Here is a 27,914-nt window from a genome sequence, read left to right as displayed (position 1 = left end):
CCTCCCCTCAGCCATCCAAGCCACACACTTGGCTTACCTTCCCCTTGACCTCAGACTATTTTCTTTAGCTAGTTCATTTCAGCTTTTTTCCCCCTCTAACTCCTCTAAGCCCTGCCTATGGGGTAAAACAAAATAAAACAAAACAAGAGAAGTAAGTCCCCAGGAACCGATGCTGGAAAAACCGCCACTGGGTGCCCCCCCCAGAAAAGAATTTTGTCTCCCTCTTTCAAGGAACCAATATATGCATATGCATGCATATCACAGCTCTTCACACACTCCCTGACACACATCACATGAAAGCACGCACATCTTCTGCCCCTCTTCAAGTTCTAGCACTTCAGCTAGTATATCCATACAAGACGAAATTCTCTTCAGGATCAGCCAGCATCATCCCTGTTCCATGTATGTTCCTGCAAAAGGAAAGGACAAATCAGTACATAAGCAATCACAGCCCATTAGTGAATGGATGCATGGATTTTACTCGGGTCCCAGACTGACCTGGATTCCAATCTCAGCCTGGTCACTTTTACTAACTGCGTGCCTTGGGTGGATCACTTAATCTGTGAACTTCGGTTCTCGAGTGTATAAAATACCTATTTTTGGAAGGTTGTAAAAATTAGAAATGGTGTACATATAGTGCTGGTACCTACAAGGGGCTTAGTGAGTGGGAGCTGGTGTTTCTCCATTGGTGGTGGAGCACTGAAAGCTCAGGATGCCACAGGCCTTGCAAAGAGGACACAGAATAAAAGCCAGAGTGCTACCACACGCTCGTGCAAAAGCACTGTGGGATCTTATTACAGTCCGAGCTCACCTAGTGAAGACAGTTGAAGCCACAGACAGGAAGTGAGTGAACAGGGTCACACAGCAAATTAGTGGCGGAGCCAGGACAAGATTCCAGGTGAGGCTGGAAAGAGTCAACCCAGTGCTCCATTCTGTAAGGCAGCAGCCTGCCAGGCCGGGGTCGGCCTTGCCCGGCTCACTGACGTGACCATCTGTACTCCTCCTTCGCGCCTAGGACGTCCCAAGACCGGCAAGAGAGCAGACGAAGTGGGCGTCTAGCGGCGACCAGCCCGGTACGGACGTCCCCCCGTCGCCACGGCAACCCGAGCTGGGTTCGGGAGGACCCGCTCCTCCGGCGCCCCCTCCCGTTCACGCAGCGGACGTGACACGTGCAGCGGGGTCACGTGTTGTTGTTGGGCCGCGAAGGCTGCTTCCGGGTCAATGCAGGACTCCAGGCGCCGGTGGCCCGAGCGGGGGACGAGGTGAAGCGGACCGGTCGGGGCCCGGCAGGGACCAGGCCGGAGGCCGAGCGGCGCCGACGGCGGTGGCCGGGAGGGGGGAGGAGAGGCGCAGCCCGCGGAGCCGCCGCAGCAGCTCCCCCGCCGCCCGGGCTGAGGGGTGAGTGAGGCCCGGGCCCGCCGGCCTCGCCGGCTTCCGAGGCCCGAGGCGCTCCCCTCCGGGACCGAGGCGCTGAGGGCCGTCCCTGCCGGGCGCAGTGCGAGGAAACGCGTGAAGAGCTGCCTGGGAGGAGGGGAGGGCCGGGCCACCTACCCGGGCCCGGGGGAGGATAGGGTCCGGCCGGGCGTTGCGGGGGGTGACCCCGGCCGCGGGGAGCGTGCGGGGAGCCTGAGGTCCAAGGGGAATCCGGGCTTCGGGCTGCGCCCCAGGGCGTGGGGGAGGGGAGGGTGCCCCTGGTTCGCAGGAGGTGGAGAGTGTGCAGCCGCTGGGGAAATAGGAAACTCGTCTGTGCAAAATAGAAGGCGACTACGGCCTGTCCCCAGGGAGGTTCGTAGGGCCAGGCGCCGGCAGTCCGTCCCAAGCCCCTGCGAGAAAAGAATGCGGTAGTTTCATAGGGGCTTTTGGGAGAATCGTTTTGCTCCCAAGATGGGAAACGCCGAGAATGGGGGGTTTGGAGTGAGAGAGGGCCTGGGGGGAGGGTACCTGGTCCTGGGAGCGGGGAGTGTAAGGATCTGTGTGAAGCTTCATTCTCTGTGGGAGTGGGGAGTACAGAGTTCAGGGTCCTATCCTTTGAAGACATTCTGGGAATGGGTGAAGCGGGGAGATTTAATGCTGTCTTCGTTTGGGACACAGTCATTCCAGAAGTTGTAGTTAAGGAAAGTTGGTGGAAGAGTTGAACTGTTTGCAGTCAGCGGAGGAAGGCGGAGCTCTGCTCTGGAGGTTGCTAAGCTACAAGGAGCTTGTAGGAACCGCCCAGGGTGGTTGTTTGGGGACGTGAGCAGTGCTTTCGGGCCGAAATACAGGCTTAGCTGAGCCATGCCCCAGTTCTTTTTATGCTGCCCTGAGCTCTTCAATTGATTTCCGAGAGTCCATCTTGAGCAAAGAGGTTATGTGTAGATGCTGAGGGCTAATGAAAACATTTAGCTTTTAAATCCTGAGGCAGTAGACCTAGATCTAGAGGGTAAGAGCTTTCAAACTTTTTTTTTAACATGCCCCACAGTAAGAATTACGTTAACATCATGATCTTGTACAGACCTACATGAATGAAACGTTTCACCAAGTAGTTTTTACTCATTACACAATTCCGTTCCCTTTCATTAAAAAAATTGCGTGCTGAACTCTACTGAATTGATTTTTGGGACACAAGTTGCAATTTGAAAAACACCACAAGCCACATTTCTTTGGCTTTAATTAGTGTCCTCATGTTGCTTCTAGAGAGTGAGGGTGATGATAAGGAGGTAGGTCGGGTGGGGGTGGAGGCAAACCAGCCACGTTCAGTTGACTACATATTTTTTAAATGTTTATAACATGTAGCATATTTAACAGGTGTTTTGTACCATAATCTTACTCTTTGATATCTTAATATTGCCTGATCTTTTGATGACATTTTTGAAATACTGTTTGCTTTAATTTTATCTATCCTTTGCTTTTGTCCCTACAACAGTTAATTCTATTTTAATGTTAAAATACAGTGTCGTATTGTTTGCTCTTTTGCTATTTAAAAAAAGACTCAACTGAAATCTAAACTCATTACTTCAGGAATTGATCGATGGCATATTTTTTCTACATGGTTAAAAATATAGGCTTTAACTTAATCATACATTTCAGTATAACTTTGAGTCAGTTTAATATCTTAATTCCCCCCATGAAAATGATGCTTTTGTCTGTTTATAAAATAGGTGAGGTCCCTATATGACTGCTGTAATAAATATTAGTGAGTGTTGGTGAGCAAATTGAGAGGCCTTCATGTGTTGCTGTGTTTAAAGTCCTTCTGAAAGTTGTCACACGGTCTATTGTTATAGGATGTCGAGTGTCGAATGATGTTGCCTGATTTCAGTAGGTAAATTTATAGGGTGTGTATTTAAGACCAGTTTAATAGTGTTAATTTTTGTTGAGGATGCCTCCATATTATTTGGAACATGGATTTCAAAGGCACAGCCTTTAGGAACTGCTTGAGCAAATTAAACTTCACCAGTGGGACCACATTCTTGAGTAGATGCCCCATGAAAGCCTTCTTACCATCTTCAAACTTTGTGTGTTGTAAAATGTTTTTCTTACCTGAATGTATTGACTCTACCTTAGTTAGTGATGAGAGGAGATAAATCGGCATGTATCAGCCATTCTTTAAAAATTTAATCAGGTAAATATTTGTTTAAAAATATTTAGCTTTAATGAGTGTTTAAAAGCTTTGTTTTTTTGGCAGGTGTTTTGAAAATGAAGGAAGAGTCTCATTAATTTCATTTTTCTGGGAATCATATGTACCTATCTATCAATAAACAGTTGTGGAGAATTCACCCTGAGTGATTGTGTGTGCTTTTTTATAGTTTTTATTTCTTGTCTTGATCCTCAGACTCAAGTATGTCCACCTGTATAGCAGGCTCTTTTCCCTCCCAATGTTGCTTCCAAACTGCTGTGGGTTTGAAAATTAGATACTTACATTTTGTAGAACTCTGTGTACAAAGTGAGATGGTGTAGCCCTGAATTTTCTTCTTTCATTTATATGTAGTATGTATGTCACATACATATATATGTGTCACACATATACAACAGTATGTATATATAATATGTATGTGACGTGTCTGTGTATGCTTTTTTTTAGTGTATAAACTATGTGAGATGTATTTTGGCTGCTCAGCGGCCTTTCACTGACTTCTTAGTCATGGGCTATGTTTTAAATAAGTGAACTCTTTATATATTTTGGGCCTAGTTAGCTGTATAAGAAAAAGTTCTAAAAGTAACCTGAAACTGACAGTGAAACAATTTGGGTTCAGATATGAGGAAATCATGTAGCTGGTTGTTGCCTTGCCCCACATGCAGTTACTCATTAAGCGCTACCATTGCTCCCTTTTTCTTCTTTTCCACCACTCTGTTCTGACTTTTATTTCTTTCACATTAGGATGCTGACAGCCTAACTATTCCCATTGTCTGTTATTCTTGTCCTACTTGATTTGCATAGCTTCACGAGGGTGCTCTTCCAAAGAATATTGCTGTGATTTATCATTTCCCTCCTCAGAAACGATTAGCAGCTCCCCCGTTCCAGTACTGAGAATAGAGCCCATACTGTTCAGGGGTTGGACACTGAGGGCATTCTACGGCTTCTACTTTTTTCCTGACATTATTTTTCTGTTCCTAAGTGTAGCTCCTCAGTTCTTGCCAAACTGCCTACTCATTGTAACGTCCTTTGTGGGCGACCTTATTATGGAAAGCCTGTAGGAAATGTGTTCATTTTCTTCTTGAAGTCCTACCCCTCTTCATTACATCACATATGACCCCTCTTCCTTGAAGTGTTTCTTGGCTGTATCGTCTACTACTTTTCCTATATTGCCTTGTATTATTTGTGTACCTTGTTTTTACCCTTTTTAGGTTGTAAACGCATAGAGGACAGGAAGCTCAAATGTCCTCGAATCTCTAGAACACCCAGCACAGTGTTCATTAGAGTGTAATTCATGGACCAAGTGAGTCAGAATTGACTGAATTTGTGGTTAAAATGGCAGATTTCTGAAAATGCCTCTCTAGACTTACTGAATCAGAATGTAGGAAGAATCACTAACCTAGCATGATGTTGAAATTACAGTAAGTACACACACACAAGTTTTTGAGCAAATGATGTAGATTAACTAAGAAGCATCACTTCATATTAGCTTAAGTTTAGGGCTTTGGATTCAGGCAGCTGGGATTTGAATCCTGTCTCACTCATTAGCCATTCGACCATCACTTCTGTTTGTGTTAGTTTTCTGATCTGTAAAATGGGCTTCGTGGTGGTACTCATAAGGGTGTCGTGAGAATCAAATGAGGGAACACATGTAAAACAACTAGTACAAGGCACATAGTGAACAATAGATGTTTATCTGTTTTCATATAATGATCATCATCACAACAATGGTCATCCAAGTAATAAAAAGTGAGAATAGGTTCTGTGTCAGTCTTTGTTAATAAACAAATTGCTCATGTTTCAAGAATTCAGGCCTGAAATTTATTTTCCGTTGTAACGTAGTGGACCTCTATGGTATGTAAAGCTGTAAAGGTGTTCTGCCTTCTTTAGAAGGACTGGTATCAAATTTCTGTGTTAAAGTTTTTCCCCTTTATTTCCCCACTGCCTGAAGAATAAAGTGCCAACTTTGGAACAGACCTCAGCCACTTTCCTTTTGGTCCTGGCAGCCCACGTTCATCTTGCAGCCCTCCTCCATCTCCTAGCCCTCCTCCCACTGCACACAAGCCACACTGTTTTCCCACTGTGCTTTTTTGTGCCTTTATAGTGCTTCCCCCTCATTTTTCATCTAGGGGATTCTGTGACTTTCCCTTTTAAGATACAGTTTTGTGTGTGGCCCTTGGTGTTATCAAAGTGTATTGCCCATACTTGTGTATTAACCTTTGTGTATGTTTGTCTTTCTGGAGGGAAACGGATTTGGTCCTGGCATATATGTTTCTGGGACATTGTATATAACTGTCCATTTCTGGGAGAGGTGGGGGTTGTTTGGTTAGTATTTAACTCGTATAAGCTCTCCCATTTGTATGGACTTTTCCTATGCCGAACTTTCATAATAATAACTACAATTTACTGACCGCTTAACTACATGCCAGGCACAACTAGATGCCTTAAAAACCTTATTTAACTTTAACAATAACTATGAAGTAGCTATTAATAGCTCCATTCTACAAATGAGAAAGCAGGCATGAAAGGGAAGTAACTTGGTCAAAGTCCAGTGTGGATTCATAATTGAACTCCAGCCGAACGGAATCCCATGCTCTTGATCACAGTGCTCTTCTAAAAATGAGATTTAAACAGACGACACCCTTCCCCAAACTCCAGCTGTGTGGCTGTGTGGAACTTAAACCAATAATTCAGTAACGGTCTTTAGGAATGTGATCTTTTACTAGTACTATTGAGAAAAGGATGATTTGAACTAACATTCTTCTTAGATTAATGCTTTTCCAGTGATTTGCAAAGTTTCTCTTCTCTGTCATAGCCCTCATTGGTGTACTTGATTTTCATTTCACTGCCAGAAGACATTACATAGTGCTTATTCAAAATAAAATTCACTTTTTCATTCATCCAACAAATATTTGTTGCCATGTGCTGGGCATTGCTCCATATAACACTGAACTGGACTGACAAATCCCTGATTTGGAGAGGTACCTAAAACAAGCACTGACAGATGGTGGTAAGAATAAAAGTGAAGGGGTAAGTGAGGGTGGCAGTGGTGCTGTTTTTGATGGTGTGGTCAGGCAATTGAGAAGGTAGCATTTGTGTTTAAGTTTATTTGAGGTTTAAATGCTGCGATGAAGCCAACTAAGCCAAAAGCCAGGGAAGGGCACTCTTGTGAATGCTTCAAGAGGGGGAATCAGCTTGGGAGGTTGGGGAAGTAGAAAGCCATGCTGTCTGAAACCTAGCTGGCTAGGAAAAGGGTGGGAGGAGGTGAGTTTAGAGAGGTAAGCAGAGTACAGATGAAATGAAGCCCTGAAGACTGATAAAGAGATGAGATTCTACTCTAAGTGTGAGGGGAGGTTATTGGCAGGTTTCAAGGACATGATCTAACTTAAATTTTGAAAAGATCACTTGTCTGCTTCATAGAGGATGAATTGTCTAGTCATGAAAGCAGGAGGAGAGCTGCTGCAGTAGTTCAGTGAGAAGATGATGGAGGCTTGAGCCAGAGTCAAGTCATGGAAATGGAAAGAATTGGGCAGGATTGGGGTTTAAAGATACCAGTTGATAGGACTTGCTGATTAGTTACATGGGGGTGTGAGAGGAAGAGAGAAATAAAAAAATATCTCCTGCAGAGGCAGAGACTGGTGGAGGAGCAGGGGGTTGGAGAAGGGAGTTAAGAGTTCGGGTTTCCCCATCTGTCTCTCCTAATTACACATCCCACCCTCCAAGGAAAACCCGATTCCGGCTTTGTTTTTATTCTTTCTTTCACAGTTTTGACCATGTGTATGTGACCCTAAACAATATGATGATTAATCTTCAATGTTTAAACATTTTGTATAAGGTGAATTATACTATAAATGGTCTTGTGATTGGTTATCAACATTTTTTCAATTATGTAAATTTCAGTGTACAGCTTTATAATTTGACGTGCGTGTACACCACAAAGTGGTCACCACCACGAGTCTACTTACCATGCACCGCCATACAGTTGACCCTCTTCCCCCACCCTGCAACTTCCTTCCCCTCTGGTAAATACTAGGCTGTTCTCCATCTGTTTTTGCTTAATTTTTTTGTTCAGTCTTTTTTTTTAGATTCCACATATGAGTACAATCATATGGTATTTGTCTTTGACTTATTTCACTTGGCGTAATACCTTCAAGGTCCATCCATATTGTTAGAAATGGCCAGATTTCAGTCCTTTATTGCTAAGTAGTATTCTATTGTATAAATATACATCTTTAATCCGTTCATGTATTGGTTGTCTCTATATCTTGGCTATTGTAAATAATTCTGCCGTGAACGTAAAGTTGCTTATATCTTTCTGTCTTTTTTAGTGTTTTCATATTCTTCAGAGAAATACTTCAAAGTAGAATAGCTGGGCCATATAGTGGTTCTGTTCTTAATTTTTTTTGGAGTCTCCATACTGTTTTCCATGGTGGCTGCACCAGTTGCAATCCCACCAGTGGTGTATGATGGTTCCCTTTTCTCCACATCCTCCCCCACACTTGTTCCTTGTCTTTTTAATAAGAGCCATTCTAACATGTTAGGTGATAATCCTTGTGGTTCTGATTTTCATATCCCTAGTAATAAGTGATGTATAGCATCTTTTCATATGCATGTTGGCCATTGAGTATGTCTTCTTTGAAGATATGTCTTTTCAGGTCCTCTGTACATTTATTAACTGGGTTGTTTGTTTTTTTGTTGTTGAGTTGTATGAGTTCCTTATATGTTTTGGATATTAGCCCCTTATTAGTTACGTGGTTTGCAAATATCTTCTCCCATTGAGTATGTTGCCTTTTCATCTTGGTGATGGTTTCCTTTGCTCTGCAGAATCCTTTTAGTTTGATGTCATCCTGTTTGTTTATTTTTGCTTTTGTTCTCCTGGCTTTGGAGTCAGATTCACAAAGATGTCACCAAGACCAACATCAAAGTTCTCACCACTTATGTTTTCCTCAGTAATTTAATGGTTTTGGGCCTTATATTCAAGTCTTTAGTCCATTTTCAGTTTATTTTTGTGTATGGTATAACATAAGATCTAGTTTCATTATTTTGCACATGGCTGCCCCATTTTCCCAACAGCCTTTATTGAAGAGACTGTCCTTTCTCCACTGTATGTTCTTGGCTCTCATCATAGATTAATTGTTCATATGTGCGGGTTTATTTCTGGACTCTTAGTTCTGTTCCACTGATCTGCGTGTCTGTTTTTGCACCAATACCATACTGTTTTTGATTACTGTAGCTTTGTTATATAGTTTGAAATCAGGGAATGTGATACCTCCAACTTTGTTCTTTCTCGAGATTGCTTTGACTGTTTGGGATCTTTTATGGTTCCATATAAATTTTAGAATTATTTGTTCTAGTTCTGGGAAGTATGCCACTGGAATTTTGAGAGGTATTACATTGAATCTGTAGATTGCTTTGGGTAATACGGACATTTTACAGTATGTGTTCTTCCAAACTGTGAGTCCAGGCTATCTTTCCATTTATTTGTATCTTCTTCAGTTTCTTGTTTTTAAAAGTCATTCATATTGATGAGGAAGCAGTGACAGCTATAAATTATTAATTTCCATTGCTGAGTAGCATTTCCTTTTGTGAATATAATGCAGTTTACCCAATTGCCTGTTCTTTGATATAAGGGGTTTTTCTTCAGAATTTTTGTGATTTCAAGTAATACAGTTGTGGACATTCTTGCACTTGTCTACAGCTGCATATGTACAAGTTCCTGTAGAGTTTACACTGAGAAGTAGAATTATTGTATCATAAGGTACGTGCATCTTAAGTTTCACAAGCCAGTGATGAGTTGTTTTCTAAGGTCTATATTCTGTTTTCTAACATCTGTACTTCCCCTAGCAATGGAATAATTCCTATTCTTTCATATTTTCTCCAGCATTTAGTACTGTCAGAGTTTTTAAAGTTTTGCTAATTTATATAAAATGGCATTTCATTGGCATTTTAGTTTTTGTTTCTGAATATTAATTGAACTTCAATATCTTTTATATATATTAGTCATTCAGATTTTATCTTCTGGTAAATAGTTGGTCATATCTTTCCATTTTCCTATTGGGTTGTTTGCCTTTTTCTTAGTGCATTTAGAAATTCTCTCCATTAGGAGTTAATGCATTGCCAGTATCTTTTTCTAGTTTCTGGCTTGTCTTTTTATGTGTTTAATATCTTTTGATGATTAAAAGTTATTCATTTTACTGGCCAACTTTTCCTTTATGGGTTGACTCTATGTTTCTTTATGAAATATTTCCTTTAATATCTTAAAGTTCTTCTCCTATTAGAAAAAATATTTTCTTCTCATAGGGATAAAGTTTGCCTTTCACACTTTATCTGAAGTTGAGTTTTTCTATGTTGGGAGGTGAGGATTCACTTCATTTTTTCCAGATTGATATTCACTCGTCCAGGGACCCATTACTGAATAGTTTAACTTTTTCCTACTGATCTCTATGTCACTTCCTGCTTTATTTAATGGCCTGTTCCCTGGCCCTCTTTTCTATTCCATTGACCTATTTTTCCCCCCAGAGCTGTTTTCTCTAACAAAGCACAGTCGATTCTTGTCATCCATGGTGCTTATGTAAAATTGCCATGGACATTGAATTAGTGAATAGGGAACCATTGCCACTAGAGGAAATAGTGATCTAGGCCTGTTTTTGTGAACTGATTGATACATGATCTTGTTTATGTTTCTGTTTAATGACACCTTACTCAATATATACTGTTGATTCATTAACTTTGAATTCATAGTGAATAACACTATAGTGCATGCCTGAGTAAATCTTATCTAACATGTATTTTCTCCATAAGGCTCATCCCTGCCTTGTGCTTAGGAACACAAGACAGCGCTTCAGTGCACCTGGGGACTGTTTTCAACAGTGAAATCAAGGAAAAAGCACAAAAATATGACAAACATGGCACTAAAGAGATGTGAAAAGGATACTTGTTTACAGCCTGAGGCTGAAACAAGAAGGCAGATTGCCACTTTGTTCTGTCTCAGCTGGAAACATGGACCTCAGGTGACTCAAATTTTTTGTTGCTCTTCTTTTGTTGCAAATGACTGAAAATCTTTTGTTGCAAATGACTGAAAATAACTCCAAGTATGGACTTTTGGGTTACAAATAAACTTTAGTGAGTAAATGAATTTGCAAATAAGGAATTCATGAATAATGAGGTACAACCTGTATTATAAATATAAAATCTTGGGATAGAGACAGTTTTTCAGGAAACCATTAACATTAGCATTTTCCCTTCTCATGGTTACACATATCTTTATAACATTTTATTTTAAAAGAATAATTTAATGCAGTGACTCACATACTACATTCTGATTGACAGATGCCGTTAACTCAAAAGAGACTTCTTTTTTGGGAATGTTTTTATTATATTTATAATCCTTTACTGTTACTTAGTTCATAGATGAGCAAAGAATTTTAGGAAGGAATTGTAAATCTTGAAATTGTAAATCTTAGACTTGCTGAAAACAAGTGTAAATTATTAAACCCTTACTGTGACTCTTATATGGGGATCATATTTTCTCATAGGCACTATTAATAACTTGCGGCGTAAGTTTTGTAAAGGCAATTACCCTTTGGAGGTTGTGATTTAAATGTTAACTCTGTTAAATTCCTCATCCAGTAGTGACATTTCCCCATGTGAGCGTCAGTAAAGGAGTCCAAGGAAAAGACAAATGAAGATTGTATAAATCATAAATCACATCTCTGACAAATGCATTTATTGAGACTTGGCTAATTTATCCCTCCCTTACTATTTAAGATCCTTATGTGAATTGTTGGCATTAATTTGATAGGAGTGCTGCGAGAGAACCAGAAATTTTGGACCTGACCTATGTTCATCTTTTTTTAATATATGGCATATATTGTATTCACTCCATAAGTTTTTGAAATATTTTTTATTGTGGTAAAACATATATAATGTGAAATTACCCTTTTAACCATTTTTAAGTGTGCATTTAATGGCATTATATACACTCACATTGTTGTACAACACTCACCACCATCCTTCTCCAGAATGTTTTCATGTTCCCAAACTAAAACTCTACCCATCAATCAATAAGCACCGTTCCTCAGTTGCCCCTTGCCCCTGGCAACCATTATTCTACTTTCTGTCTCTATGAATTACACTACTTTACATACCTCATATAAGTGGAATTACACAGTATTTGTCTTTTGTGTTGGGCTTACTTCACTTAGCATTATGTCTTCAAGGCTCGTCTATGATGTAGCATGCTTTCAGAATCTCCTTCCTTTTCAAAGTTGAATAATATTTCATTGTATGTGTGTACCACATTTTGCTTATCCATTCAGTTGTCCATAAATATTTGGGTTATTTCCATCTTTTGGCTATTGTGAATGCTTCTGCTATGAACACTGGTGTATAAATACCTATTCACGTCCCTGCTTTCAGTTCTGGTAGATTTCCAGAAGTGGGATTGCTGTATCATATGATAATTTTATGTTTAATTTTTTTAGGAACTACCATGCTATTTACCACAGCACATTTTTCATTCTCACCAGCAGTGCACATATATTCATCTTTAGTTAGTAAACAGTGCCTAGTGTTCTGAAGTATAGTATAAATTACCTCTTGCATATGAAATGTATAGTGTGGATACCAAGAACATATATTCAGTATTAAATCTACTGTGGCTCTAGTTTTTGCATAGGAATTTAGCTTGTGCTAGGTAGCAAGTATTTCTGACTTTGCTACTGATTCATTGCTCTATCATGTTATCTCTTATTTTTGGAGAGGTAGACATAATTACATATTTCAGTGGTAGCTATGAATCATTTTTGTTCATAAGTACTCTGATCTCAGAGTTTATTAATAAACCTTTTCATCTTTTGTAAAATACATTTGGTATGCACATTCAGAAGTGATTAGAAAACTCATCAATACATTTACTGAATATTAATTATGTGCAAAGTTCCAGTCTGTGATAGATAACAAAAAAAGCATTATGATGTGGTTCTTACCCTCTAGAGCTATACAGTCTAAGGACACAAGGGATAAACACATGAAAATCACGTCACTATCCATGAGTTAAATAATAATGGCATATGGGACAAAAATGAAAAGATGCCATGCCTATATGTGATTGATTAATTACCCACTGAATATTTTAAGCAATAGATATCATGAGATCAGCTCTAAGGAAACAGATCATTATGGCAGGAGATACCTGAAGTATATTCCGAGTAGGGTGTTGAAGGATACATACATTTAGACAAGTAGAAAGGAGAGGGAAGACCCTCCGGTTATAAATGTCAGACTTTTTGCTGCCTGAATCTTTAGTTGGCACTAATTGGCATAGTCCTGGGACCAAAAAAAATCAGTTAAAATCTGCTTAACAGAAATTGCAAGTCAGCTCTGCACCGATGATGCTACCGTGTTCACTGGCTGGTGCTGGTAGCATCAATGGGGGTAGCAGAGAGGTAGCAGCAATAGCTGATATTTATTAAATGCTTTCTATGTGCTAAGCATGTGCTAAACACTTTTACCCATACTATCTCCATTCTTCTTCAGCAGCCCTGTGAGCTAGGAGTTAAGGGCTACTGCCCCTTTTTATGAATAAGGAAATGGAGACAGCACCAAAGTAACCTCCTGCTCACAGTCACACAGGAGCAGAGTCAGTCCTGATTTATATCCAGGCAATTTGGTTCTAGAATCAGCACTTACACCACTGGGCAATACCCCGTGGGGCCATACCATCATAGCACCAAATGTGGAAGGGACTGGTGAATTTTTTTAATGACCTGTAAACTTTTACATCCTCTCTGTGTGGCTGATGTTTAACATTCTGGCAATCACTGGTTATGAGCCAGAATGGTTTATAAATTATAGAAGTCTGCAGTGATGAACCAGTAGTCTGTTCCTAATGAGGCCTTGCTTTAACTTGATAGCTGCTGTGGGTCTTCAAGAGCTGAGATAATGGGGGAATCTGTTCTGTAAACAGCTGAGTAATGATCTTAAACTTGTGTATTCACAGTGAAAGAGCATGCATATATAATTTTCTTCTGATGAAAACTAATCTATCCAGGAAACAAATATTCATTGCTTTTTGGCAGGAGGGAGAAGTTGAGAATAATTTTTTTGCTTTTCATTACTAGAGCAGTCAATACTGCTGCTTAGTTTTGTGGTTCAGTCACTTACATGTGGTTATAAGAGGTATTTTGGCTGTCATGGTTTTCATATAAATAAGCTGTATTACTATGATTTGTGCATGCCATATACTATTAACATGAAATACTAGTTTTTTAGTAGAGAGCGCATGGCTCAACAGATTAGGGATACAAAGAGTATGACTTAGCATACTGTTGGGGCCACAGAAACCTGAGCAAGTCAGCTCAGTTTGGTGTCCTGTAAATAGAGATAAGTGTCAGCTTGTCTGTTTCAGAGGGTGGTTGTGGGAAATTACTAGGCTTTAAATGATTGTTAATCTCAGCATGGGGACACTTGGCATTCAGAGGACATCGATTCAAGAGTAAATGTATCTACTCCTGAATTTTGAGTAAGTGCCACGTTAAAGCCTTGAGATTTTTCCATATTGAAACTGGGCTATATACAAAGATAGGGGGTGGATGCTGATTTGTTTGTGGAGTTGGGACAGGGATGAGAGTGGGACTCTCCTTGGAAGCTATTGAAGTAAAGGGTATAGTAAACGTTGAACGTTTTTTGTTGTTCTTGTAATTGCTGAAAGTGTATGGAAAATGCTTTTCTGTATTTCAGAATGCCTAATTCAGTGGGACATAGACAATTTAAGCCAACATTTCTGGACAGTAAGATGCCTTGGAAATCAAGAAAAAAGTGCTTCGAAATATTTTCACACAAAAAAGTACTTAAGGCTAAACAGCAGTACTTTCTTAATATTTTTTCCTGTCAAATACTTTCTCATCAAAAACTGTAAAATTCTTGGGCTAGTGCATTTGGGTCAGAAATTTCAAGTGCTTTGTTTACATATGAATGACTGCGAGTAACTCATTGATACACGCTAACGTGCTCTTGTAGATGAGAAAACTTTTGTCTGTCCATCACCTGTGCCTTGTGGACACTGTAGCTCTTTAATAGAAAGTATGGACCGTTCTGAGGCTGTACTCACTAATAACATTAGATCACAGTTTCAGATGTCTTTGGTGTCACCACTCTAATGAAATAAATAGTTGAAATATTTTAATGTGTGTGGCACTCTTTAGGAGAAGCATGGTGTTTTGACAAGTGGAGGGGTAACAGTGCCCTACTAGTAGCACAAAATTCAGGGCCTGACCAGGAGTCTGAATTCACATTTCGTTTGGCAGTGTTGGGTTTTTAAAAAATCTTCTACCCAGAGGAGTTATGTGCCACGTCATTGCACTTGGATGTAATTCAGTACACAGTTGAGAAGGAGACTTTGAGACATAGGGTGGTCCATAGGGTGTGAAATCATGGTGGTGTGGTGTGTTATGATAATGGATTTATCAGCTGCACTCAAATTTTACACAAGGAATGCTTCAAGTAAATTTGTGAATTGACAAACTATAATTCTACAGAACAGTTCTGAAATTTATGAGAATTAGTTTATTTTCCTTTTCATCCCATAAAGGTATATTATATAATGCTCAGGGGAGGTATCTGAGGTAGAATTGCAGGAATACTTACTTCATGATAAATGAAATTAGAAGTGCCATACAGAATGGAATATCCAGCCTCATAATATTGATTTGGACAATATCCCTAAAGTGTTTTTATGGGACAGATAGCAGTCATTTATGACTGCAGCTACAAAAGCTTATTAATGGAATACTCTACAGACCTTAAAAATGATTATGTAGATATAGGTATTTATTGACGTAGTTTTTCATGAGCTATTCAGTGAAAAGACAGGTTAACTATGTATGTAAAGTAATTTAATTTTGCATAAAAATCTATCTATACATAGCATGGAAAAAATGGTCTGGAAAAATATGCAACAAGGTCCACACTCAGGCTTAATGTACTTGCTAAATCTGTCGACCCTTGCTTTCTGCTATGGCTGTGCCTCTTAATATGCTTCAGATATGAAAGGCTTTTCGTTACACTATTGACATGCTTAATTTACCAATAAAAAGGGAAACAACATCCACATGGAAGTTATATGGGGCTGCAGGTTGTTACTTCTTTTCAATTGGAAATTTTTTTAGAAAGTGTGTATCACTTGTATTTTTAAAGCTATTATTTGGAAGACTTATTACTAGACCTTTATTCATTCATTTACTTAATCTTTCTTAGAGGGAAAAATATATAACACATACATAGACTTTCCCAGAGTAATCGTGTTTTGTTGGGGTATACTTACGCTGAGGATTGAGAAAAAGAAAACAAATGGAAGTCCCACCTACCCAAAATGCCCAAGGCTGCAGCAGAGTTTGGAATTGTGGGGATTTTGAAAAAAGGAAGCTACCTGGGGATGAGGTTAGGAGTCTACAAAACAAAAGTTAAATGGGCTTAAAAAAAAAAAAAAAGACTTGGAAAAACTGAGAAAACTAGTAATTCTAAGAGATTCTTTGAAGCTGTCTAGGAGATTTTCCTCCTTCAACTCCCTCGTTATTATTGACCTTCTCTACCCACCTACCCAAACTCAGCCTATCAATTTCTCTTTTGTCTTTTTCTTTAAAAAGAACAAGATGTAACAACTCTCTTCTCTGAACGCAGGAGTTTTTTTTTTTTCCATCGACTATCTCATCTCTTCTACTTTCATCTAAGCTTTTTAAGATCATGGTCTATACAATTTATTGTCTTCACTATTTAGTTCCCTAACTCCCTATACTGTGACTTTTACCCCCTTGTCTGTACTGAAAGTGCTTCCCCTATGATGAACAAACTCCTAATTGCTCAGTCCTTTAGGGATTTTAAATTTCTTATTTTTCACCTCTTGATATTTTGTGTAAAGATCAGTAACACCCATCCTTGTATTGTATTCAGTAACCTATCAAACTTTTTCTTATTTTGACTTTATAAGATAAAGTCGAACTTGAGCAAGGTCCATCATGAGCTGACCACCATCCACCCCACAATCAATCTCCTCTGCTTCCCCTGCTCCCTGCACACGCATATTATGTTTTAACAATATCTCTTAATAGCCCATGTTTCATGTTTTGTGCCTGTTGATGTTCTGTTATTTACTGAGCCTGGAGTGCCATTCTCCACCCATTAACCTAATCATCATCTTGAAAAATGGCTCAGAATTCACCCCCTATTTCCTTGATCATACCGCCCAAAGTTAATCACTGCTTATGTTTGGGTTCACTATTTCCATGTGGTTTATTTCAGGTATGTGTTTACCTCTGTGTATTTCCTTTCAGATTGTGGATGTCTGGAGGGCAGAGTTTGGATTTTATTCATTCTTTCTTTCTTTGGTGTTTAACACAGTGTTTGGCACAGATTCACTTTCTTGTTCTTGGTTGTTGAATGCACCTAAATGGGACTAAGCTTTGTGAGGGCGCACATTTTATGAATAAATGAGTACGTGAATAAGCCTAACTGGAATCACTTGATAAAATGCAAAAAAGAGATAGCAGAGAAAACTAAATATATTTGTTGTCTCCATTTTTATTAAGTTTGGTAATGAGATTCTTATTCTCAGATCATCTTATGAAGGAAATAGGCACCTTAAAGGAGGAGAATGACTGGAATGAAATGGCATCTGATCAAAGGAATTGGAAGGTGCAGTTGCCCATCCTTTGGCCAAAAGGTTTAACCTACGGGTTGTTTGCAAACATTTGGTAGCAAAGTATTGACAGGTAGCTTTTCAAGTGTAGTTTTTTGCCCTGCTCTGATAAACAGATAGGACTGACCTGCAGTGTCACTTTCTTTACTAGCCAATTGAAATCGGTTAATAAAATGTATCCAAATATTTCATCCAAATTACCCAAACTGCAATCCAAACTATTGTGACACTGGAACCACAGTGGCTCTAGGGGGCTGAGATTCCCACCAGAGTCTAAGGCTGCTTGGGAGTGTCAGGCCTCCAGTGCCGTCTTACTGTGGAGACTGGCCGGGAGAGAGGTGCCTACTGCACCTGAAGCCCATCCTGCAGCGCCCCAATTACTGCAGAGTAAATTGCTGGGAACTGACCGACAGTTCAAAAAATAAATCGCAGTAATTCAAACTATGCATTTATTTAGGATGAGGCTAAATATCCAGGAAGAGTTTTCATAGCATAAAAATTATGAAGAAGAGGGAAACACCCTCAAGTAGCTTAAAATTTTCAGTTCCTTTGACATAGACCCATTTATGTACAAATAACTACTCTTAGTTGTTTTGTTCTGTTTTTTTTTTTCCAGTGCTGTTAACCAAAGTCTCTATTTCCATTTGGTCTCCCATTTTATTTCTCTCTTCTTTCTCACTCCCCAGTTCCTTTTAAAGGTATTACCATTGTATATTCCACATGGTACAATTTGGAATTTTTTTCACAGACAATTGATGATAATGAGTAATTCAAAAGCCATTTGACCGATTAGTAAGTCATTCCCAGATATATCATCTTAAAATGTTCTACATTTTGAAAAGATAATGGATGGGACAAAAAAGATGATGTATGTGTCTGGTGAGTTCAGGTGTTCATTCAGATGGGTGAAGAGTGAGATGCGAATCTTCCCACCCTATTCCTCATTTCCTCTCTGGAGTCGACCGTGGGTACTAATTTCTATGTCTTCCTCCTGGAGGGTATCATGTAGTCTCTCTAGTGTGTAGCATATTGTCTTGCATATATAAGCAGATAAATCTATTGTAAGATGTAAAATGTAAATTTTGGGATTCTGTGAGGTAGTATTTGTATTTTTTGGATGTTCTGAGTGAAGCTGTTCGTATTCAAACTGTATGAAGTACGGTATCTACCATTAAGTCTTCACTTTACAAGAGCGTGCTATGGTCAGGGTTTGAGGCACAAAGGAGTTAGATTTTCACATGCGTGCTTCTTTGGTTTGGTAACAGAACCAAGCAACATCACCTAAGAGTCCTGGCTCCCGGGTGTTAAGCACCAATTCACAACACTTTTATAAATGCCTAAATCTCTGCCAACTGTAGAGGTAGTCGTCAGATGTAATTTGACACCTGTTCTTTTCCAGAAAGTCATAGATTAGCCCTCCACCCCCCAAAAAACCTTTTATAAGACTCCTGTTAAAGATCTTTTTCCATCCTGTATTTCCTCATTTTTCAATCTGTTTGGTTTTCAGTTTTCCTTTCCCACCTACTGATCCTCCTCAAACTGCCCCAACAGATTTTGGGTAGATTTATGTTACTGATCCATCTTGCAATCTTAATGTTCTAATTCAAAACCCATGTATTAATGTGCACACTATCTGCATTCCTGGAAAGCTGTTCCAATAGAGTATCCTGGAAAATAACCAGTGAAGGCGCCCGTCACTGCTTTTATGTCTTTAGAATAAAAAGAAGAGAAAAATATTTAAAAATCCCAGACTATTTGGAAGCGTTGTTAGTGTGGGGCTATGAGGAGTAACTTTTTAAGTTCCCATGACCGCTTGCTTCCTATCCCTTATTTTAACTTGAAAATGTCTCCAAACTTACCATTCCTCAGTTTGTCTACATTTAAACTATGTATAAGATTATCGCCCTTGAAGAGGTTTGAGTTGAGGTGGTTCTGAAGCTTCTAGTTAAAAGATGCTATTTGAACCCCGGTGACAATTACTTTGATGCTGACAGCTCAGCACCCTCCCCACTTGCTTCTTATTCTTTTGAACCACTGTTGTATGGAAGATGACAATGTAACTTCTTCACTTTTTGTTAAACATTTCAAAGAATTCTGTTGCATTCTGCTTGAGACAGGTCTTTGGTAAGAACTGTGGTGCCTGTCGCTAGTGGCCCAGCACCTGCTCTGTGTTGTCTGCTCTTGGTGATGAGTTTACATTGAAAAAGAACTTTCTACCTGAAGGTTCCTGAAGTCCCAGCTGAACACACACAGTTCAGTTCTGGTACAGTCCATGCTCGGGTAGAGAAGAGCACAGACACTTATGCTCTGTGTGGATAGAAGGAACGAACTGTCTTGTACTAAAAAGTCTCTCCTTTAGCTCACAAATAAGGATCTTGACAGAGGGCTGCCCTCTGTTTTCAAGGTGACTTGTGATACACTCATCATGAACTGTAGTCCATGGTGTAAACTTTCGTAAACTGTATGGATAAAACTTATGCTCAGTAGATGGCCATGTGCTCTGTGAGCATCTGCTCTGTGTTCTAAGCATTTGTGAATTAACTTTGCAGAATTTGGTAGAGATATGGTGCTGGTAGTACTCTAGAATGTGGGCCAAGTTTAAGGATCGTTTTTATATTCATGCCTTTTTCAAATTATTACTACAAATCTGAGAGGAAAATTTTAGCCCAACCATAGGTAAGAAAAGTAAAGAGAGGTTAGGTAACTGGCTTATGTTTAACCCAGCTAGTAAATGACAAAGCCTATTTTCTATGTCATGTGCTTTTTACCATACTATAATTTCCTCCTATAATTAATAACACTTGTATACGTTAGAGCTTTACAACAGCCCTGTAATCCCATTAGTGCATTTATGTAGTTTAGAGCACTACAGCAACCCTGAAATCCAAGTAGTATAGTATTAATATTTTATAGATGAAGACATTAAAGTACCAGAAAAATACAACGTTTTGCCTGATGGTACAAAACTATTGAGTTGTAGAACAGAGTGCAGCTTGCACCTACTTCCAGTCCTGAATTCTCTGCTCTTTCTTCCCAGCACACTGGGAGGCTAGTGATTTTAGTACTCAGCAACATCTATCGAGCCCTTACCACATATAATGTACTGTGCCAGATGCTATGACTCAATGCTGAAGAAACACAAGGACATGGCTCTGCCCCTTTATAATATAATGGTGAAGTTAGGACAAACACAGGAGAATACCTAACATTCAGTATAATTACACTAGTATAAGCAAAAGTAAACCAATGTAGTAACATAGTGAAGTAGTAACTATGCCGCCGCTAATAGTAAACAATTTGAGGCATTATCTTAGGTATCCGACAGCCTTCTGAGAAGTCTTTAATGTTCATTCCTGCTAGTTTGCTCCAGGACCACACATGAGTATTCATTTTCAGCCTCTCCAGCTCTACTTGCTGCTTCTCCATAGTCTTGAACCATATTCAGGGCTCTCCTAGTTTAAGAGAAAACGTCCTGCCAGTTGCGCCGATTCCCTACTCCCTCATGCTCCTGCCCAGTTTGTCATCCCATCTTTCTCCTCCCTTTCTCATTGAAACTTCTCAAAATGTTGACTGTACACCCTACTCTCTGGTTGTTCCTTTTCTCTTCCTTTCTGACTCTGCTTCCTCTGCCTGTCCCTTAGGTACCAGTGTCCCTGACAGTCCTGTTGTCCTCCTGTTCTTCCTCAGAATATTTCCCATATCCTGCTAATGTACAAATCTTCACCTCTAGCTCCCATTTCTCACCCAGTTTCAGACTGCTTGCCTCGATACCCCACAGATGCTTCAGATTGAACATGTCTAAAATGGAATTCATCGTTTTCCCCTTCCAACGAGGTCTCTTCATATTTTCTTCTTACTTAATGGCATCACAAGTCATCTGGTCACCCATACTGGAAACTGGGGGGTCAGCCTTGGCTCTGCCTGCCCCTCAGCTCCCGTAATTCCTGCAAAGCTTGCTTTCCAGACTGATCTTGAATCTGCCACTGCTTCCTATCGGTACTGCCGCTGTTTCGCCTCGGGCCCTCATCACCTTGCTTCTGTGTTCTTGCATTGTATTTTGTACTTCTCCCTGCCTATGGTGAGTTTTCAAAAGAATTTGATTGTTGTTTTATTCCCTTTCTTGAAACCTTCTGGTTTCTTCAAGTTTCCTACAGAATGAACTTCAGCCTCTTAATGTAGCACACACGATGTCCTCTGAACTTCCTGTTTAGATACTCCTCTACTGTTTTCTGTTGGGTCTCTTAGGGTCACTCGTATATACCATTGTACTTGCTCATTGGTAAACCTTTTTCATGACATCCCTTCTTCTTTGAGTACCATTTATCTTCCTTTTCCTGATTGTTTTAGTAAAAAGCTTGATATCTGATAGTTGCAACTACAGAGGTCAATTAGTTGCCTCTATTTTGATTTATATTTAATACAGATCCTAGGCCACCCCACACAAGATAATGTGTTAGCAGGCTGGTCAGGAGTTAGCATGTTGTTTACTCTTACCGGATTTAACCCATGCATAGGTACGGAAAGAGTGCTGGAGTTACTATATGTTTGGATCCCTAGCTGAGGTTAGATAACTGCAGACTCCACCCAAACTCAAAACCAAAAGAAATGACATTCTGAATTAGTTAGAAGTCCATTTGTAAGTGACTGGAAAATGGAAAAGCACAGTGGTTTATTTATCTTTCACTGAAATTTCCTGAGATATGCAACCCAGTACCAGGATGGCAGCCCAGTTTCATGAAGTCCTCAAGTACCCGGATCCCATTCATCTCTACATTGCACCTATCTTAGGGCATGTAGTGCAGGGTGGCATCTGTTTTCTAGGCAGTAGACTTGAGGAAGAGACAGAGAAGGAGGGCAGAGCACACTCTGGTCATGTTTTAAGGATGATTCCCAGATGCTGCCATAGAATACTTCCTTTATTTCTAACCTCCAAACCAGAACTTAATCATATACTCATTCCTATGTAGAAGTAACTATGAGCATAGTTAAAAAAATATCTTACTGTGGAAGAAGAGGAGAATCGGTTTTGAGGGATAAATGTCAAAGGATTCATCCAAACTCTTCAGTCTGATGACTAGCCCACACCTTCCTTTTTAGTCCTTTTTCCTATTACACATGAACCCTGTGCCCCCACCAGAAGTCGTCCTGTTACCCTCGGCTGGGAATGACCGCCCGGTAGCACTGTTAATCTGCACTGCAGTTGTCATGTGCTGAATTGTATTGCTGCCATTTCTCTCCATATGTAGGTTCCCTAAATCAAATGGTCTCAGCACAGTACAAATTCCTGGGGACAGTGTCCATGTCTTAACATGCCTGCAGTGCCTTAGCCTAGTGCTTTAGAAATAATTGGCTCTCAGTATTTCATGTATGAGTAAGTAATTTTAATGATTTCTTGGTTTCTTGTAGGATTTTAGGGAAAGAAGATGGATCAACCTAGTGGGAGGAGTTTTATGCAAGTATTATGTGAAAAATACAGTCCTGAAAACTTTCCTTATCGCCGTGGTCCTGGGATGGGGGTCCATGTTCCAGCCACACCTCAGGGCTCTCCTATGAAAGGTAAGAAAGATGGGACCTACACATTTATTCATTTATTTTCTGAAGCTTACATAGGACATTAAACCATATACTGCCTTGTTTGCAGAAGACTTCTTTTATTTTGAATGAGTCAAGTTGTTTCTCCCTTGCTACGTTTTCAGCTTTTTGAAAACCTGAAAGACTTGTTTTCTTCCATATTAGCCAACAGGCATTTTAGTGACACTGATAGGGCAAGAACAATATTTGAGTGATAATATTTCAAAGATGTATTCTTTCAAGGAACTTGGAGTGTGCAAGATAGGACAAGACTGGCCTGTGTACTCTGTGACCTTACAGCCTGTTGGATTCTAAGACATTCACATTACAAAGATATAATACAAGTCTATGTTGAGTCAAATAAATGGCATAGTGATTGGAAAAGAAATTGAGAAGAGAGTTAATTAGTATGATCAGAAAAGGGTTTAAAGCTATGAGACTTGAACTACCCCTTTAAGACTGTAGACTAGAGGAGACAAAATTCTAGGAGAGGGGTTATGATATGAGCAAATCTCCAGCTAGAAAGGGGCCAGGTGTATTTTTTGCTTGCATTTTAGCTTGATGTGATTAATAGTTCTTGGAGGTACTTGAATATTGAACAGTGTTTTAGTTCCTGTGTCCAAAGGTTACTGAGTGTTTGTAATTTCTCAATACAACTGCCACTCCATATAAACTGGGATGGTAGGAAGTATACTTTTTACTTGGTCATTTTTTTTTTCAGAATCTTTCTCGTTCTGATAAATTTGATACTGAAAAATCATATAATTTGAGGCCTCCATTAATAAAATAGTACCTTTGTGAGTCCTTGTTTTATACCAAATAGGGAAGAGTGGTTGAATTTTCATGGTTATACTTTTTATTAGAGATAGTGATAGTGGTTTTATTGATACATGTATTTTCGAACAAGGCAGTAGTTCAACTACCCCAGTTTGACGAGATTCACTGAATAGTTAAGACTCTGCTACACTTTCTGCCATTATAATTATATTTTTTAAGAAGGCTAACTTTTCATAAGGTATATATGGTACATGGATATGAAATGGGAATGATTCATGAACAAGTATGCAAGAAGGAGATATAGGGTTTCAAATGGATCCACTTAAATGAGAAGGATTTCTTGAATGATACGAACTGAAGAACACGGTGTTTTAGCAAATGGGCCATCTAGTGGTGTGAGATCATTTTCAAAGGCAGCAAAAGGTGAAAATACACAACAGACAGAGGGAAAGGAGCTATCCAGAATGATACTTTTGAACTAAATTTAAAAAAGAAAATTGAGGCCAATAAGAAGCTTGTGGTAGTCCAGACAAGAATAACATGGCTCTGGTGTCTGGATGGTTAAGATGATGGCATGGATGATAGCTCTGTTGTTGGTAGTTGACATAAAAGTCCTGTTAGACATGACATACAGCCTAAGGCCTTTTTTGGTGGTATTAGTCCAGTACTTCTAATCTCCTCCTAATTCCAGTTTAGAACTCTGTACCCCTGGGTCCCATCATATCCTGTATTTTCCATCTCCTTCTGTAATGTCATGATTTTGATTCCTGGAGGATGAATGTGTGTAGACAAGAATTGGGCTATTCAGAAAGTTTTGTTTCCCCCATGACTCAGATCGCCTCAACCTCCCAAGTGTCCTGGTGTTGAACAGCTGTGGAATAACATGTGCAGGAGATGAAAAAGAAATCGCTGCCTTCTGTGCTCATGTGTCAGAACTAGATCTTTCTGACAACAAACTGGAAGACTGGCATGAGGTAAATGTACTGCCTTTTGGTAAAATGTAGCAATAACCATTGTATTATTGATTATATTATTACATAGTCTACTCAGTTCTTGATTCTCACTTGTGATTTCTTATTGTCTCCATGTCTCACGATAAATAACTGACTGCTTCACCTGTTCTATTTATTAACTTTGTTATTGCTGATTTGTTTTTCATCAATGTGAGAAGCACTGAGGAACTTTGTTCCAGGCCTCAAGAAGTTAATAAGACTACAGAGGTTTAGATTCTTAACAATGTGTAAAATTTTCTACTGTTTCACTGGTGGACACATCCTATTCTTATTCTCTACTACTTCACATTTTTTAGTATAAATTGACAAAATTGCTTGAGCTTGAAACCAAGTTATACCAATATTTGTTCTTGTTACTGAAATTTATTTCAAATTCCAAAAATATTTTAGAACTTTACCTTACATTTTTAAGTTACTTTGGTAGTTTGACATAACTTATGTCTTTTGACCTCAGAGTAACTCTAAATCAAGTATATAAGTAAAACTGTGATAACATTCTCTCGTACTATTATATATAACATTCCTACCTGATTATAACTACCTGATAGCTACCCTTAAGACAAGGGAAAAATTGTTCTTCCTACTTGATTCGTTCTCCTGCCTTAATGTAGGCTCTTACTCTTGCTTGGACTATTGGAAAAGCTTCCTAAAGGATTTTCCTGTCTCTGATTTTATTCTTCCTCTAAGCTGTTTTCTACAGTTCTGCTAGACTCTTTTTTTTTTTTTTGAGATATGATTTTATTTTATTTTTTTATTTTGCTATCATTAATGTACTATTACATGAACATGCCAGACACTTTTTAATAAAATGAAATATGGTTTTGACACTCTCCTGCTTGAAATATTTTAGTTGCTTTTCACTGCCTAGAAACTAAGGTCTGAGCTCTCTTAAGTGTGGCCCTCCATGATGTAGCCGTTTGCTATTTCTAGAGCTTTATCTCCACCTTTAGCCACAGGCCCTTTCACACAGCTCATGATAAACTCTTGACATGAACATCTTCCTTACTTTTATTCATTCTGAATGTACTGCACTGTTCCTCCTCTTATCTACCCTGCTACTTCCTATGTATCTGTCAAGACTTGGCCCAGGTTGCTATTCCTCTGTGAAACTTTCTCTGGCCCTCACTCAGGCAGTCAGATTACTCTAGCACCTGTGTCATGCTGCGCTGAAAGGATTTATCACAATGTAGTGCAATCACTTGCTTACTTGACAGTTTTCTTACCAGACTATGAGCTTTTTCAAATTGGAGATTTTTGTCTTTTTTTGTCATCAGTGCCCAGCATACTATGTATTCAAATGTTGGTTGAATGCATTAATAAACAAATGATGATATCGTAAGGATTGATCAAGACCATGTGCTCCAACATTTCCTCTCATCTTAAGAAAGTCACTTAATTCTTTAGTGCTTTAGTTTGCTCATCCGTAAGACAGAGTTGCTGAGAAAATTAATTGTTAAAGGTACTTTGTAGGTATTAGATGCTTTTCAAATTCTAAGACAGCTTTTTGGTTTAAGAGAAATCTATATAACCTAGTTTTCTTCAGTTTTTATTTTATTTGTCCATTTCATAATCTTGTTTAATCTGGTAATTGTGCTCCTGGTTATATTTCCTATTTTTATGAGGATGTTTACCAAAATTCATTGAGCTGCATGCCTCTTGATTTCTAAGTGACTTGTTACTGTATGCATGTGTAATGGGTTGTTCAGGAAACAGTCTCTGTACATGTATTAATTAATGGATTTACTTATGTATTCAACTGGGATAGTTCATTGTTTAACAAGTTTCAGTCTGTGCCTTCTTGGTCCTTTGAAACGCTTACTTGGCATGTCTGTTCTAACCACACTGCACAGATGCAAAGAGAACACCTTGTTCATCCACTTTCTCCACAGTCCCCCAGTAATCCTACTGCTGAACCTCTGGTGAGAATTTTTTGACCTGCACGGCAACAAGGCAAACCAAGTCTTCCTCTGCGTCACTGCAGCTCCTGCGGTCACAAGGCTGATTCTCCTCAATTTGTTTCTTTGGGAAATAAAATTTCACAAAGGTTTTGTGCTTTGACCTATGCTTTGACCACATACATAAGCTTTTGCTACCTGGCAGCAACAGTTTACTAGTGACATGGTTGCTTTCTTAAGATGGATCCAAACGCAGAGTTTACACTGGGTAATTCGGTAATTCAGCCTTTTCTCTGCTTAGACAAGGGTCTACACCAAATATTTTCCAGGCTGCGTTGATACATACAGCCAGAGTAGAGTGCAGTTTGTGTGTCCTGTGTGTGCTCCACAGCCTGTGTTCACATAAACCTTTGTTGCTGTTACGCTTCAGATTTCCATTTTCCAGTTTATTTTTGTTTTTATCATTCCTTTATATTTTGTCCTTTGTTGATCCCAGTCTTGTAGAATATATGTCAGAGCACAGAGAGATGGGAGAAATACTGACAGCAAAAGATACTGATTTTATAGGATTGATTAAACTCTTTGCCAGGTTACAAATGCTTCATAGGCCACACTTTTAAGACATTACATTTCAATCCCATTACAGCCCATATATCTGATTACCAAAGAGATCATTTTGTCCCTAGCCATTAACCAGGTTTACTTCAGCCAGTATTTGATATAACAATATGGAACAAAATAATATAGTTTGGCCTTTTTTTTGTTTTGAATGTTGCTAATGTTATGAGTAACTTCTTTTATAGTTTAAACTACTGGCTGCTGTATATCCAGAGACTAAGATAAATATGAGTGAGAAGTATAATACTTTTGGGGGAGGCAAACATTTGTCTCTGTCATTCTAAAATTGGGCATCTCTGTGTAAAAAAAAAGTGCAATTTTTAGCTTTCGACTCAAAGTTTTGACTAAGTAGATTTTTGTCTGACTTTTCCCAAGGTATCTCCTTTTTGCTCCTTTCCTTATCAAAACCATTCTATAAAAGAAATTAAACCAAGTAGGTGAGGGGAGGGAGGAATTCATCACTCAGGTGAGGTAGAGAATAGGTTGGGTATAAATTTACAGATTGTTATCTTATAGAACTTTCCTCATTTTTTTTTACAACTTTGGTTTCCTCCTTTTTAGAAGTCAGAGTAGAGGGTCTCCTATCAAGTCACAGAATTGTGGAGACCTAAAAGGTGATCTCCGCTTATCCCCACTTGCCTGCACATAGCCCAGTGCAGCTGAACGAGTCCTTTTTATTTTTAGATTAAAAAAAAAAGTCAATACACTGACCTAGAAAGTCACTGAATGTTTGTCAG

General features: G+C 39.2%; 1 protein-coding gene across 4 annotated transcripts in view; it reads left to right on the top strand.

Moving 5' to 3' along the window:
* The first annotated feature begins 1,152 nt into the window (after positions 1 to 1,152).
* TBCEL (tubulin folding cofactor E like) overlaps positions 1,153 to 27,914 on the top strand; it is a 66,625-nt gene continuing 39,863 nt past the window's right edge. The window contains exons 1-4 of one of the 4 annotated variants that reach the window (XM_036992805.2): positions 1,226 to 1,398; positions 10,412 to 10,620; positions 22,710 to 22,859; positions 24,486 to 24,625. In XM_036992805.2, coding sequence (XP_036848700.1) covers positions 22,727 to 22,859; positions 24,486 to 24,625 — 273 coding nt within the window. In that variant the 5' untranslated portion in view covers positions 1,226 to 1,398; positions 10,412 to 10,620; positions 22,710 to 22,726. Of the gene's footprint in view, positions 1,399 to 10,411; positions 10,621 to 22,709; positions 22,860 to 24,485; positions 24,626 to 27,914 lie in introns of those variants that run through there. The other 3 variants (XM_036992806.2, XM_036992804.2, XM_036992807.2) reach the window with 3 other exon arrangements.

Source organism: Manis javanica, chromosome 6, assembly GCF_040802235.1.
Source record: "Manis javanica isolate MJ-LG chromosome 6, MJ_LKY, whole genome shotgun sequence".
Lineage (NCBI taxonomy): Eukaryota > Metazoa > Chordata > Mammalia > Pholidota > Manidae > Manis > Manis javanica.
Note: the sequence above shows the minus strand (reverse complement) of the source record. Positions and strands in the feature narration are given on the sequence as shown.